The sequence below is a fragment of the Fundulus heteroclitus genome, chromosome 11 (genome assembly GCF_011125445.2).
Source record: "Fundulus heteroclitus isolate FHET01 chromosome 11, MU-UCD_Fhet_4.1, whole genome shotgun sequence".
Classification (NCBI taxonomy): domain Eukaryota; kingdom Metazoa; phylum Chordata; class Actinopteri; order Cyprinodontiformes; family Fundulidae; genus Fundulus; species Fundulus heteroclitus.
Genome location: NC_046371.1, coordinates 9,932,196 through 9,948,885, shown reverse-complemented (window position 1 = coordinate 9,948,885; position 16,690 = coordinate 9,932,196). Strand labels below are relative to the sequence as shown.

General features: G+C 42.7%; 1 protein-coding gene across 1 annotated transcript; it reads right to left on the bottom strand.

Annotated features, from left to right (window-relative positions):
- tbl2 (transducin beta like 2) lies at positions 1 to 15,314 on the bottom strand. Its single transcript, XM_012881472.3, has 7 exons — positions 15,110 to 15,314; positions 13,504 to 13,625; positions 3,223 to 3,407; positions 2,035 to 2,186; positions 1,835 to 1,961; positions 1,563 to 1,715; positions 1 to 599 (listed from the first exon to the last, which is right to left on the bottom strand). The coding sequence occupies exons 1-7, from the start codon at positions 15,234 to 15,236 to the stop codon at positions 140 to 142; spliced, it is 1,326 nt and encodes a 441-aa protein (XP_012736926.2). The 5' UTR covers positions 15,237 to 15,314; the 3' UTR covers positions 1 to 139.
- Positions 15,315 to 16,690: the final 1,376 nt, after the last annotated feature.

The following is a 16,690-nucleotide window of genomic DNA, read 5'->3' as shown; positions in this document are numbered from 1 at the left end:
TTTGAACACATTGCTTTTAATCCTTCCATAAAAAGACACACTTTATTAAAACCGCATGCAGATGTGAGTATTTCCTCGACAGAAAAAGGAGAACTGCTGTTGACCCCCCCCCCCCCAGGGCGGCTCTTTGTGCGTTGCTTCACTCGGCGGGGGCAGCTAGCGCAGTGTCCAGAGCGCTCTGAGCCTCGCTGATCTGCTGCTGGAGTCTCTGCTTCATGGCCTCGTTCTGGGCCTTTTTCAGCATGTCCTGCATGTCCCTGATGGCGGCCCGGTAGCCGGGCGCGTTGTGAAACACTCGGATGGCCTTGTCCCCGCAGCACACCAGGAAGCGGCTGTTGATGTCGAACCTGAGGTCGGTGATCTCCTCGCTGTGGACGCCGTGCAGCTCCTCCTCCAGGTTCCCCGTGGCGGCGTCGAACATGGCCACGTTGCAGCCGTCGCTGATGGCGACCACGCGGCCGTCCGGAGACAAGGCCGCCCTGCTGCCGTCGGAGGAGGAGCAGGGAACGGTCCTCAGGAGGTACGGATCCTGCTGCTTTTTGTACTCCACGTTGGTGTTCCACAGCTTCCACGACCCGTCTTTGGACACGGTCACCATTCTGGTTTAAAAGGAAAGAAAAAACACAGCTGTGTCAATCTTAACGAGCAATCATTAAAGAAACTCTGCAAAAGACGACAAAACAGCTCACTGATGTATAGCAGAGAAATCAAAACACTTATTTAATATAATCAAACTCCAGCATTACAACTTATATTAATTTACCATGCTAGTGAAGACTCTCAGTCATCCAAAAAGTCATTTAAAAAACAAAACAACTGGACTTTTTAACATTTTTGGAATTCATTTACCTTGCTTTTTTTGTTTAATATTTAAATTAACAAGAAATTTCTTTATATTTTCCTGATAAAACCCTGATTTTACAAATCGAGCTTGTTTGGATGAAGACGGTTTGATAGAAGCCATTCCAGGCTTGTGGAAACTTTAAGTGAGTGTTGTTAAAAATATGCAGCAAAATGATCAAAGAACCAGAAATGCTTAATTTTCAGAATCCCTATTCAGTCCTATTCAATAAATAAGAATATTATCAAAAAATTGTTTCAGTAAAGCAATTAAAGTAAATCTACTATAGATTAATTACTCACAGACTGATGTTTCTTAAGCCCTTATGTTAAAAACGAGAATTGTTTGCTTAGATATAATGAAAACACGACATCTAAGATCAGAATATCAAATCAAATCAATAAAAAATAAATTTTTATTATAGAAATGTAAGCTTAATGAAAAGTATGTGTAATTCTTGCTTAAATGAGCGTCACTGGAACCCATATTCTACTTTATTGAATATGACTGTCATATTTTTACCAATACACGTTATTGCTTTCAGTCTTTTGACACAAGTTTCCATAAATACATAAAATAAATGTAAAAAGAAAGACAACTAAGAAGAGAGAAACACAAAGAAAATTTTTTTTCTTAGTTTTTCTATAAACACTGCATCTTTAATTTTACGGTGAAGTGCAAAGACTCTCCCTGATTGGCTCAGAACAGAAACATCCATTACCTGTGGGAGTCGTTGGAAAAGGCAAACGCATGAACGCCTGCAGAATGGCCCTTCAGGTCGAACGCTCTGGCAACCTCTCTGAACTCCCCGCCTTTTCCGAAGCAAACCTCCCAAACCTTCACATCGGGAGTGAAGCCGCAGGACGCTACAAACCTGGGGACGGAGGCAGCGTGGTGAGAGCAGAAAGTCTCGCTTCTTCTCAGCGTGAATCTAAACGAGAGCATCAAGACATGTTTCAGATAGAAAGGCTGGTTTGTTGGGTGGAGGCTGACCTGCCACAGGGGGAGACGGCGGCATAAGAATTGGTCATCTGATTAGTGTTGATGGAGGCCAGCAGCTCTCCTTTCAGGTCCCAGATGAGGATGGTGGTGTCTGTGGAGGCACTCATGATGAACTTCCCTGCAGAAGGAGAACAAACTATTAGGATCTCCATGACTGTACGAAGCCCCGCCTCCCGCTGTGAGTCCCGCACCCGTCTCTGCGATGCCGATGTTGACTATCGGGGCCTTGTGTTTCTGGGGGAAGTCCTCCGAGGCGGCCTTGAAGCTGAACGTCCCGTCGTCCTTCTTGATCATTTTGAAGATGCGGATAGCGTCGCCATTGGCGAGCCAGGTGATGAACGCCCTGCAGGAGAAAAACACGCCGTCGCCGAAGGTTTCAGCATCTTTTGTGAATAAATGGATGTCCCTGCTGGCTGATTCCCTCCTTTTTGGTCATACTTAAATGTTTTAGAATCAATTATTCAAAGACCATGACAACCAGGGCAAATAAAAATGATGATTTCATTTATTAAATGAAAAACAAACAAAAAACAAACAAACCAATTTGACCCTGAGTGGAAAAATAATTACCTTGTTAAATCATGAATTAACTGTGATGAACACCCGATCTGATTACTGACTGACCTGAACCTGTCTGACAACACGAAGTAGGCAAATAAATCTATACAAGCGACACATAATGTCCAGATATAATGGCAAGAAATTACTGAAATTACTTTTTATCTATCAGTCTGGAGAGGATTACAAAGCCATTTCTGAGTTTATGGAACGCCAGAGAATCGCCGCAAGAACCATAATCCACAACTGGAGAATACACGGAACAGTGGGAAATTTTCTTAGGAATGGCTGGCCTACAGAAATTACTCCATGGGTCCTTTAACGCCTCATCCAGGAGGTCACAAAAGAACCCGAATTAACATCCAACACACTGCCAGCCTCACGCAACCCAGTTAAGAGCCACGTTCATGATCCAATAATAATAATAATAATAATAATAATAATAATAATAATAATAATAATAATAATAATAATAACTTGATGGTGGCTGTTGAAGTCATTTTGGCACAACCACTTATTAGGGTCCAGAGGAGCAATTACTTTTTACACAGAAGGCCAGTATTTACGTATCTTTAGTAAGTACTAAGATATTTCTTTTACTGTCTTATGGTTAACTTCTAAAGAATTTAACAAGGATTTGATCACTTATGACCACAATGATGTTTAACTTTATGCTTGAGTGTGTTGAAAGAGGCACAACGTTCACTAAAAGGTGAAGCCGTCGTTTCCAGCCAGTTACACAAGTTGTGCCAGCATTTAAAGTTTAAAGAGCTTTCCATGAGAGAGAAAAATACAGTTTGGATAGGAGGAGGGAGGAGAACCTGGAGTCTGGGCTGAAGCGGACCAGCGTGGCGTGATCCAGCTCCACGTTGGCTCTCAGACACTTGTGTTCCCGCTCCAGGAAGTCTTTGGTGCTCCAGATGCGGACGGTGCGGTCATCGGCGCACGACGCCAAGTATTTCCCGTTGCTGCTGAAATCGAGGCACGTCACATTTCCGCTATGGCCCTGAAGAGCACACATGCAGACTATATCATATCCAAACTGGACTACATTAAACAGAGATTAAACATCTATGCTTGGATAACAAAAGCCTCCAACACCTTCTAACTCATGTTGTCAAACACACACACTGCACCGAGCATCTCTAAAGTGTCCGCTTCAGATATTTTTTGACAGGAAGGCTACTAATTAACCCATATTACGGTAATAATAATGGAAACACTGCAAAAAGTGGAAGGGGTCCTGCAGAGAACAGTCAGATGATGATTATTTTAATGTTAAGCTGGTGTTTAAAAATATAGGCACACTTGAAGGATTTGAAATTAGTTCATGATCCCAGAGTTTCAGGATCCTAGAGTGGAGGACTGGGGAGGTTGAACTGGATCGTCATGTTTGATAGATTATAAGTTTCTCTGTGACCGTGTGAGTCTGAGGGACGGGCATCGATATGGATTTATCGATATTACTACTATTAACGATACTCCTCATTGACTCGGTACTTTAACGATACCTTTTTTGTTTTGTTTTTAATCAAATGTAACCCTCAGGTTATATATACATATATATATATAACTCTTTTCTCCCATGCTTCTTAAACATTTTCTTAGATACAATGCATTGTAGACATTTTCCCTTTAAACAATAATAGTCACATTTTACTTAACTTAGTCAATGTTCTACACTCACATATTGGAGGTTTTACACACCGTAAAAGTCCATAACAGTATAGTGCATATATGTATTTTCTGCTGGTTTAAAACATGCAGTAAATGTAGCGTTTGCTAATATTTGTTATTTACTACCGTCAGTAAATGCATCAACTTTACTTGTCTTCACCCTACTGGTCAGTCAAGGGCAAAATCAAGTTTAAGCAATTTGATTGGTTGTGATGGGCCGGGGGTGGGAACTGGATGACTGTTTACGTGTTCGCTGCTGCGTACTGGCACTCGGCCGGCGGCTGTTCATGGACTAGGCTGGCTCTTTGCCGCTTTGGACTGTTTTTATTTTTAGCTAACCAGTTGGAGCTACGAATTTTTTTTCTGGGAGTTTTTGCTGGATTTTGGAGCCGCATAGCCGGACCTCGCTCAACGTTTTGCTGGATTTTGGAGCTGCAGATCCGAACCACGCTCGTGGGCTGGAATGGACGGTTGGACCGGAGTCGGAGCCTTTTGTTACCGTTTGTTTGAAACTGGTAATCCATGGTGGGGTGAGTAACCCATGCCTCGTGTTTGTTCTGGGAGCCGCCATCATTGGAACTGCTATTCTGAGGATGAATGCTAACCGAGTCCCTTCAGGCCTGCAACGTTAATAAGACTAATGGACGGTTTTACTCATTCCGGGAACTGAATGGTGTGGTTGATACCACCAGTTTGATTCATTCAGCCTTGGTTTTTGTTTTTATGTATAAGACTGGTTTAAAGGGTGGTTTTGAACAGTTCGGAGACCAAACAGTACACTAAGTGTGGTAATTAAAGTTAACTGTACTTTGCCCTTGGTTCATTACTGACCAGTATGATTTATTAAACTGGTACGTTTTCCACTTTATCATTTTGCTTTCTTATTTTAGTATAAGGTCCAAGTCGCACTACATTTAGGTCTTAGTTATAGTTATTTTAGCCTTGCTTTTGTGCTCAGTTACGCACTCTATTAACAACACACACCGTTGCCATTTAATACACTATTTACTCATTGTAAAGTATTTGATAGAGTGTAGGTCAGAGAATCTAGGCGCTGTTCATAGGGGAAAACTAGAACAGTGGTTACATAAAATGGAGGCACCGCTGCGATTTTAGACCGAGTAACTGTCCTACAATCAAGACTAGAAGAATTATAATCTCCCCAAAATGGCCAACTCATCCCTCTCACTACCACCATTAGAGCTTCAGACCTGGTGCAGCGAATCAAATGTAAATCCAGCTCATGCAGTTGTTGTGAGTGGAGTTCCCATGAACACCAGTGTTGCTGATGTTGAAGAGTTAATGGAGACAGTTAAAGCTTTCGGCAGAGTACGTGTCCGAGCCCAAAAATCTGTCCCTAAACTGAATACTGACATACTGCTGTGTGAGTGTCGCAACCCAGTCGACCCTAGCAAAGCACCTCCAGAAATATTTCCCCACACAGGTGAATTACCATGGAAGCTAACTTTGCTTACTGAACCTGCTGAAAAAACAGACGAGTTTACCATAAAACTAAAAAGACTACTTGAAAGTGAAGGAAAAACATTAGCAGACATTGAGCCTTTGCTTTCCCAAGAGTCAAACCTGAAACAGGAACACCCTTCATCTATTATCCGGGCTGTTGGAGAACTGTTGGAAAAAGTGAGACCCCCACAGGAGAACAATGCGTTTCGCCGACTACGGGTTTTCTCTGGAGTTACTCCCACCCCTGCTGGGGAAGAGACACTCGAGAACTGGTTGGAGCAGGCACAATTAATGCTCGATGAATGTGATTGTTCTGTCAAGGAGAAGCGGAAGAGGATTGTTGAGAGTGTAAAGGGGCCAGCACTTGAAATAATACAAGCTTTACGCTGCAATGATCCAGATACACCCCCTCAAAGATTCTTGGAGGCAATTGAAAATGTATTTGGCACAACAGAGTCAGGTGAAGACCTATATTTTGCCTTCAGATCTATGCAGCAAAACCCAAATGAAAGACTTTCAGATTTTGTTAGAAGGCTGGAAAAAGCTCTCACCAAAGCTGTTCAAAAGGGTGGGGTTCCCCCTGCCCTAAGAGACCGTGCACGAGCTGAGCAGCTGTTACGGGGTGCTGTTGAGTCTGACATTATGCTGTTGCAGCTGCGGCTAAAAGAACGACTTCACAATCCCCCATCCTTCATGGCACTGCTAAGTGAGATACGTGCAGATGAGGATCAGAAAATGCTAAGGCGGCATACTACCAGTGTGCGGCAAGTCGGTGCAGCAGACATAAAGACACCAAAGCTCTCTGAAATGGATGCCCTCAAGGATCAGATAAAGGAGCTTCGAAGCCAAGTGCAGCAGCTAACAGTAAAAGGACAAGATAGCCCTCACATAATTGGAGGAGTGCCACAAGCTGCTGCCGCCCGTTCTAATCCTGAGATGAATGTGTTAAAAGAACAAGTTCTTAGTCTCCAACACCAGCTCAGTCAACAAGCTACACCACCCACGGCTCCCGTACCTCAGGGGAGGAGCCAAAGGAATTCTTGGCGAAAAGGTAGAGAACCCACAAAGTTTGCCAGAGAGGGTTCGAATGTATTTTGCTACCGTTGTGGCGAAGATGGCCACATCGCCACCAATTGCACTTGTCCTGAAAACTCTTCCAAGGTCATCCGAAAACTAATTCAGTCAATGCAAAAATTGCAACAAAATCAAAAGGGAACCAGCTCACGGTTTTCAGAGCCAGAAAGAAAAGGTGGCCAAGTCACTGTGAGCCACGTTGGTCCTCCCACACCCAACCAAATTCCTACAGGTCTCATTGGAGCACCAACAGTAGGCCGAATTATCATTGAAGGCCAGCCTTGTGATGCATTAATGGACAGTGGTTCTACTGTTTCTATTGTATTTGAGGGTTGGTATACCCAACACCTATCTCACTTACCATTACACCCCATTTCGAGCCTAGACCTTTGGGGTCTTGGCCAGAACAGTTACCCCTACAAAGGGTTTATCGCTGCTCAAGTACAGTTTCCAGAGGATATTGTAAAAGGTGGGTCCCGGACAGTCTTAGCCTTAGTCTGCCCGGAACCGAATGGTCCCGAACAGCAGCCTGTGATTATTGGCACAAATGCACGGACTTTCATTCATGAGCCACAGTCCCAAATGGGATCAAAGAGCAACAATCTGGCACAAACTATGCGGGTACGCACACAGCCCATCCAAATGTCACCTGTGACCCCAAACAAAGCAGCAGCTTTTGTGAAATGGGTTGGACCTGGGCCTCTTACTATACCCCCTGGTTCTGGACGTACAGCTATGTGTAAGGTATCCTGCTCAGAATCTCTGGAGGACAGCATACTGGTGATAGAGACACCTGTTACCAGATCCCTTCCGGCAGGGGTACTAATGCCCTCAAGTGTGCTTTTGTCCATAGACATGGACGCAGAACACTTCCCACTGTTCCTGAAAAATGAAACTGCCAAACCCAAGTCCCTTCCTAAAGGCACGGTCGTAGCTCATGTCCATAAAGCTGACATAGTCACCCAGATACAGCCAAGCCAAGTACCTCACCAACGACTTGACCCGGCAGTCTTCAATTTTGGTGACTCCCCCATTCCTGAAAACTGGAAAGTCAGACTATCACATAAGTTGGCTGAGCGACCAGAAGTATTCTCTCTGACTGAATGGGATGTTGGACTTGCAAAAGGGGTTGAACACCACATCCGATTAAAAGATTCTAGACCATTTCGAGAACGGGTAAGGCGCCTGGCTCCCGCAGACATTGATGATGTCCGCCGACATTTACAAGAGCTTCTTGCTGCTGGCATAATTAAAGAATCTCGTTCACCATATGCCTCACCAATAGTAATCGCAAGAAAGAAAACTGGCAAAATTCGAATGTGCATTGATTACCGCACACTTAATTCCAGAACCGTACCAGACCAATACACACTTCCGAGAATAGACGATGCTTTGGCCTGCCTCACTGGGAGTCGCTGGTTCTCTGTGCTCGACCTTCGCAGTGGCTATTATCAAATTGAAATGGCAGAAGAAGACAAAGAAAAAACTGCGTTCATTTGCCCCTTGGGTTTCTACCAGTTCGAACGCATGCCTCAAGGGATCACAGGTGCCCCTGCGACATTCCAGCGATTAATGGAGAAGGCAGTAGGCGATATGAATCTCCTCCAGTGTCTCGTCTACCTCGATGATCTTATTGTGTTTGGTCGTACTCTAGAAGAGCATGAAGAGCGCCTTCTGAAAGTGCTCGACCGCCTGAGAGAACAAGGTTTAAAGCTGTCCATTGATAAGTGCCAATTTTGCCAACCCCAAGTCAAATACGTTGGTCACATTGTGTCCGCCGCTGGCGTCGCAACAGACCCTGACAAGATAAATGCAGTGGCAAAGTGGGAACCTCCAGTGAACCTAAAATCACTGCAGTCCTTTTTAGGGTTCTGCGGTTATTACCGCAAGTTCATCGCCAACTACTCTGCCATAGTCAGGCCCCTCACAGACCTTACAAAGGGGTACCCACCAACACAAAGGAAACAAAAGAAAAATGAGGGCTTTGTCACACCATACTATCACCCCTCTCAGCCATTTGGCGAGCGATGGACGCCTGAATGCACTGAGGCATTTAAAAAAATTATTCAGTGCCTCACTCATGCCCCAGTCTTGGCCTTTGCGGACCCAACAAAGCCGTACATCCTTCATGTTGATGCCAGTCTTGACGGGCTTGGAGCGGTCCTTAACCAGGAGCACTCTGATGGCGTACGCCCTGTTGCATTTGCTAGTCGCAAATTGAGCCAGTCAGAGAGAAACTACCCTGTTCACCAACTAGAATTCTTGGCGTTGAAGTGGGCAGTCGTGGATAAGTTCCATGATTATCTTTATGGGGCCCGCTTCACTGTGAGGACAGATAATAATCCCCTCACTTACGTACTCAAAACCGCCAAGTTGAATGCAACAGGTCATAGGTGGCTAGCCGCCCTCACCACTTACAACTTCGACATCCAATACAAACCCGGCCGAGACAACGTGGATGCTGATTGGTTGTCCAGAAATGCCATAGATGGTGAACGCGGCTGGAGAATAATACCCCCCTCGGGAGTTAAAGCTCTTTTCCACCCTGTGGACAGAACTCAGTCCTCAGAGCATCCAGAACGGTTTATTGACCAACTGGGGGCCAAGCCAAGTGCTGTTCCTGACGCATATGCTTGTTTTACTCACCTGCAGTTCAGTCCTATGGAGAGACTAAGCAAAGTGGAGCTGGCCCAAGCACAAGACCTAGACCCTGTAATAGGTCCTGCCAAGAAAGCAGTTCAGGTTGGGGTCTGGCCCACAAACAAACATCCTGAGTTATTGCTTCTGCAAAAGGAAAGTTCAAAACTCCTGATGAAAGATGGCTTGTTACACCGAAAAGTTTCCAGACCTTCAGGCCTCCAGAACTTACAACTTGTTCTCCCAACTCAGTTCAGACCACAAGTACTCAGAGCTCTTCACGATGAGTCAGGGCACCTTGGAGTTGATCGCACAGTTGAGTTACTGAGAGACAGATTTTTCTGGCCCAAGATGGTCTCCGATGTTACAGACTACATCAGGAATTGTGGCAGGTGTGTTGCCCGCAAGACCCTACCTCAACGGGCTGCACCACTAAACCAAATTACAAGCAGTGGCCCTCTCGACCTAGTTTGCATAGATTTTTTATCTATTGAGCCTGATTCGAAGGGAGTGTCCAATGTTCTCGTGGTCACAGACCATTTCACCCGATATGCCCAGGCCTACATCAGCAAAGATCAAAAAGCCTCAACCGTTGCCAAGATTTTGGTTGAGAAGTTCTTTGTTCACTACGGGCTGCCTGCGAGGATTCACTCGGATCAAGGGCGTGATTTTGAGAGCAGGTTAATCAAAGACCTTCTACAGATGTTGGGCATAAAGAAGTCTAGGACCACTCCTTATCACCCCCAGGGTGACCCACAACCGGAGCGTTTTAACCGCACACTCCTATCTATGCTGGGCACGCTCAATCCCTCTCAAAAGCAAAAGTGGAGTCAACATATCAGTTTGCTGGTTCACGCTTACAATTGTACGCGAAACGACGCTACCAGTTACTCACCATACTACCTCATGTTTGGTCGTGAGGCTCGTCTGCCCATTGACTTATGCTTTGGAACGTCTCCAGATGATAAAGACCACCAAAGTTACCTTCAATATGTTGAAAAGCTAAAAGCAGAGTTGCAAAAGGCTTACAAACTGGCGCAAGAAGTTGCAGACAAGAACCATCAGCGCAACAAAAGATACTATGACACAAGAGTAAGAAATCAAGTTCTGGAACCAGGAGACAGAGTACTTATTCGAGCTACCGGCGTGCCTGGCAAGAATAAACTTGGAGACAAGTGGAACTCAAGCCCCTATACAGTGGTTGAAAAATTGCCAAGCCTGCCGGTTTACAAGGTAAAGTCAGAAAAAGGCAGAGTTGTTGTCAAAACTTTACATCGTGACCATCTGCTACCTATTGGACAGCTGGTTCGGTTCCCTGTTAATCATGAAGAGAAACCAGAGTACCACCGACCAGAAACAAGGTCCTCAGCAGAGACCAAGACCAACACGCATGATGACAGTGCAATGCAAAGTACTGACAAGGAAATTATGTCTGAGGCAGAGGAAGACGATCTGTGGTACCTATCCACTGCTCAAAGAGAGTCTGTTTCCCAAGCACTCGATCTCCTTGCAGATCACTTCAACCGACAAGAGTCTGCCGTAATTACAGACCCAACAGCTTCAAACAGTGCTTGTCCGACAGAGCCTATGAGTGCTGTTACCTTCTCAGAGGCTGAGGAGGAACCAGAGGTTAGGCAACTGCCTGATGACCCTGTGGCGGACACAGGTCTAGCTGGGGAAGCGCGTCCTTTAGCTAGTCAGTCTGAAAGCAATGCAGAGCCCCTCGGTGATCATCAGTCACGTCGAGAGATTAAACCAGTCATTCGGCTCAGTTATGACAAGCCTGGACATTCCATTGACAAGCCGTTTGTGATAGTACATCGTGGAGTGAGAATCACCATGGGAAGGAGGAGCCATGTCCCTCTGGTCCATTGTGTGCGTCCTGTAGTTTAGCTGGGGTTTTCTGACAAGTAATTTAGCCACCTACGGGTAAATTGATTTGTTATGCACAGATAGTCCGATGAGGGCATCTGGACTTTTAGAAGGGGGAGGATGTAACCCTCAGGTTATATATACATATATATATAACTCTTTTCTCCCATGCTTCTTAAACATTTTCTTAGATACAATGCATTGTAGACATTTTCCCTTTAAACAATAATAGTCACATTTTACTTAACTTAGTCAATGTTCTACACTCACATATTGGAGGTTTTACACACCGTAAAAGTCCATAACAGTATAGTGCATATATGTATTTTCTGCTGGTTTAAAACATGCAGTAAATGTAGCGTTTGCTAATATTTGTTATTTACTACCGTCAGTAAATGCATCAACTTTACTTGTCTTCACCCTACTGGTCAGTCAAGGGCAAAATCAAGTTTAAGCAATTTGATTGGTTGTGATGGGCCGGGGGTGGGAACTGGATGACTGTTTACGTGTTCGCTGCTGCGTACTGGCACTCGGCCGGCGGCTGTTCATGGACTAGGCTGGCTCTTTGCCGCTTTGGACTGTTTTTATTTTTAGCTAACCAGTTGGAGCTACGAATTTTTTTTCTGGGAGTTTTTGCTGGATTTTGGAGCCGCATAGCCGGACCTCGCTCAACGTTTTGCTGGATTTTGGAGCTGCAGATCCGAACCACGCTCGTGGGCTGGAATGGACGGTTGGACCGGAGTCGGAGCCTTTTGTTACCGTTTGTTTGAAACTGGTAATCCATGGTGGGGTGAGTAACCCATGCCTCGTGTTTGTTCTGGGAGCCGCCATCATTGGAACTGCTATTCTGAGGATGAATGCTAACCGAGTCCCTTCAGGCCTGCAACGTTAATAAGACTAATGGACGGTTTTACTCATTCCGGGAACTGAATGGTGTGGTTGATACCACCAGTTTGATTCATTCAGCCTTGGTTTTTGTTTTTATGTATAAGACTGGTTTAAAGGGTGGTTTTGAACAGTTCGGAGACCAAACAGTACACTAAGTGTGGTAATTAAAGTTAACTGTACTTTGCCCTTGGTTCATTACTGACCAGTATGATTTATTAAACTGGTACGTTTTCCACTTTATCATTTTGCTTTCTTATTTTAGTATAAGGTCCAAGTCGCACTACATTTAGGTCTTAGTTATAGTTATTTTAGCCTTGCTTTTGTGCTCAGTTACGCACTCTATTAACAACACACACCGTTGCCATTTAATACACTATTTACTCATTGTAAAGTATTTGATAGAGTGTAGGTCAGAGAATCTAGGCGCTGTTCATAGGGGAAAACTAGAACAGTGGTTACACAAACAAAAAGGGCGAGAAATCAAACAATGAGAGACGAGACTTTTAAAATTAACTTAAATAAATATGTGTTCTATAATTGTATATATTACTAAAGAAACTGACCTGCCCAAGATAGAAGACGTTGCCCTTTTGGGCCGTCTAGAAGCCCCGTATTAAATGTGCAAATAATTCATAGCCAACACATTTGTAGGAGCCCAAATTCTGTTTAAGTTAAGATAAAAAGGATTATTGATAAATTACAATTTATATACAAGACAGTAAAAGGAACAAATGTGCATATTTAGTATTAGGGGTGTGGCTTCGGCTTCAGGTTAGTGAGGAGCGGAGTCACACAGTTTTTTGACCTCGTTCACATTTCTCCTAAACTTCTTTTATTTTTGCTGGATATTTCATACCTGTATCATTTATATTTTTCAAGTAAATGGTTCAACCTAACGGAGAGGATCCTGTTTGGTTATTTTTAACCAAGAAGTGGATTACAGAGGGGAAAAGAAGAGCGTCAAGCTTACGACTTCATTAATTATGAAACTACAACATCCATTTCTTGTTTGTTTTAAACGGCATAATTAAAACATAGTAATTGGTAATAAAGCGTTGTTTGAGTTGGAGTCTCCCTGAAAAGTTCAATACGAACTTAAACCCCACATTTTTGCACGGACCCGCACCCCTGACAGTGTGAGCACAGTTCGCTGAGTCCACAGTACCCAATACTGACAAGGCTGAAGCTTGTCGGTCCGCTATGATACCGGGTTTTAGTACCCATCCCTAGTGAGTCTTTAATGTTTTGGTTTAGTCCGTGAGGAAGGAAGTGCTTTACAACCATAATCTACTAATATTTGCATAATGGAGGATAAACTATCATATTCTGATACAAACCCTGTTGTGGTGAAATCATGAAGTTACCAGTTTTGAAGGCTGCTGTTGGGACTTTACTAAATGTCTTTTTGTAAACGAGTTATTTTAATCTACAAAGACGAGCATGAAGGACGACTGATGGACGTCTTTGCGTTGATAGCGTTTCCAGTCTACCTTGAGTGACGCCGCCAGCAGCGGATGGCTGAAGCTGTGCTGTGCTGCTTTGTCTTTGCGGCTCCGCTGCTTCTCTTGCTTCTGCTTCTTGGACGTTGGGCCCTTCGCAGCACTGGCGTCAGCTGGAGCACAACAAAAAGTAAGAAACATGTTTAATGGCTATTTTGGCAGGCTCTAAGTTTAAAACATAAAAACTCCAGGTTTTCTTATGCATTAAATGCAAAAAAAAAAACAAGACAGATGGAGGGAAACCGGAAATGGAAATAGCTGAAGGTAGACAAGCCACCAGAGTTGGTTTCGTAGCGGTTTAAGAGCAGCACAGATATTTTCTAACACAAGGAAAATGTATCATAATGTTACTGAATGTTATATCTATTATCTCTTTGCATTAATAAGAATATTATATGTTTTAACCCTAAAAATGTTTCATATCTTGAAAGAAGAAATGGATAAAGCCTCCAACTAGCCTCTAGGACCCCCCCCCCCCCCCAATCAGGTCACAGGTAAGGAGTGTCTGAATTAAGTTTTGATTCACCTATAAATGTATACAGACGATACAAATGAAAAGTGACCTTTTGTAAAAGCAAATCAATTTAAAGGAGACATAACGCATACCTGCTTAGAGCATTAGAGAATGAAAATAGTCAATGTTCTACTTTTATGTTTAGGCTTTTGGACAAGAGGATCATTTTGTTGCAGCGGTCTTTATTTGAAAGTAGACATGAAAGGAAACAAAATGCTAACAAACAATTAAATATCCATGAACAACAACTTTGCGTTGCTTTGTCACATCTAAACTCCCTAAATATGGGTGTTATTTGAAAACCGGTCAAAGTTTAACCTGAAAAAGAAGCCAGACAGTAAGAAATAGAGTGGACTGACGACAGGAAACAGAAGGATGATGGGCAGATGGACGGATGGATGCAGAGACAGGCTAGATGCATGGACAACTGGACATGGGATGGGACATGGAAATAAATCACAACATTTCATGCTGTATTTTCTCACACTGCATTGAAAATATAGATGATAAAAAAACAAGTTATTTAGAGTGGCTTCTGTGTTGGTAAGTTCATGTTATTTTATCTGTAGTTACACTTTTAAGACTTTAAAAAAAACGAATCCTGTATAGAATCAAACCTAAATGCCAGTAATATAACCACAATCTAAATTAATAAAGTCATGATAAAAATAGATAAAACCTTAAAAACTTTCCAATGTAACAAATTAAAAAAGTGAATAAACAAGTCTCTCCTGCCCTTGTTTAGGACTACATTTGATTTGGCATGCTCGTATTTCTCCAAATTAATTACACGTCTTTGTGAACTTTGTCATGAATGAAACCGAGCTGTCACGCAGCAGAAAGCTCCGCTCTCATTGGTCCGTCAATAAAACGCCTAGCTATTGGCCAGCAGCAGGTGACTCAAACTTAAGTTTCTAGCTTCTTTTTTCTCTCTGAGTCCACTCAAATGAATAAATCGTGAATCTCATTTTTTTTACATGGTGAATTAATTAAATAATTAATTGAAGTCGACTCGGACGGAGAAGGCAGCCAGTCGGCGCTCGCTTGCCGACTCCGGCTACATGAGCTCCGCGGTTCTCTCACCTGAAGTCTCCGCAGCCTGCTCCGCTTCCTCCTTCAGCTCCTCTTTCCGCCTCCCGACCGCCAAAGCGACCAGAATAACCAGCGCACCCAACAGCAGAGTCAGGGCAACCACTGCAGCTACCTCCATGTTGAAATCCCCCTGCCACGTATTTTTTAACAGCGCTAACAGTTAGCCCATTCTAATAGGACACGGCGCATGCGCTCAAGATCGTCATAAAAGAATGTTGCATTCAAGGCTCGTAAATTCAACGCGTAAACGCAAGCATCGAAACGAGAAATTTGCGTTGCTTCGAATGATTTAAAATCTGGACAATGCAATGAAAAATTATTTTATCCATTCTCTATGTCCGGGGTGTCCAAACGTTTCGGCTTGTGGGCAGAAATGGTCAATTCAAGAGCATTAGAGGGCCAAAAAAAATAATAAAAAAAATACGTAAAAATAAATTACAACCAAACAACAATGTAAACCACCTGTAGTTACCTAATTTTAACAAATAAATTCCAATTAGGTTTTAATATACCAAGGTCTGCATTTAAGTAAAAGTCATTGGATAACTTGTAGTTCTATTTACTAAGAAATTAAAGAGAATGTAAAAAGTGTGGTTATTAAAAGATACATGTTTTGTGTTATACATAACATTTAATTGTAAAATTTCAAGTTGTCTGCAATAATGTTGCCCTCATTGAAAACAAAAAAAATTTCCATCTATACGAACCAAATCTTTCTTGAAATTCCGTTTGGGGGCCACAAATGACCCCTGGGCCACTCTTTGAACACACCTACTTTCTATTGTTTTTCTTCCATTCATGAAATTGGATTCTAAAAAAAGTAACGACTTTAAAAATGTCGTTTTAATAGCGTACTAATTGTTAATATGCATGGGTTTTGCACAAGAGGAATTGAATTTAGCGCCTAACATTCGATATTACATTAATTATGACTGTCATGTCTAATTTTATCATTTCTGATTTCACCCAAATGCATCACAAACAACGATGGAAATCTACACTGCCACCTAAAGGACAGGAATGGAACTGCAAAAAAAATATTTTACGAGGATTCTTGATCTCGATACACATTCCTGCTCACATGGACTAAAAGACATGAAAATAACATAATTTAGTCCAAATGAAGAAGAAAAAAACAATGTTCCTATTTGCTGTTTGGTTTAAAAGATGAGATGTATGAACAAACTGTTCCAGCTGTAGTAGTATTAGATTTACAAACTCCTGTTTTCCACACAAGTTATTAGTGTATAGAAGTAAACAGGTAAAAAATAAATAAAAAAATACTTATAACCAATTATCCCTCCCTCCATATTTGCTCTTGTTTTTAGAGCAGATCTTTCGCCATGAAAAGACGTTCACATACGTAGAAAAAGTCACTGAACAGTTTGCCGATGAATTTAAAATACTTTGGATTAAAAGTCAACCACGTAACAAAAAAAAATCTTTATAATTTTATTTAACCCTGAATATCCAGTTAAAAAATTGGCAAAATATAAAGGAGAAAAGGCATTTTCATGTTTCTGAATTTCAAACGCTGCTTTCATGGTGCCATTTCTTTTCTTTTCATTTCTT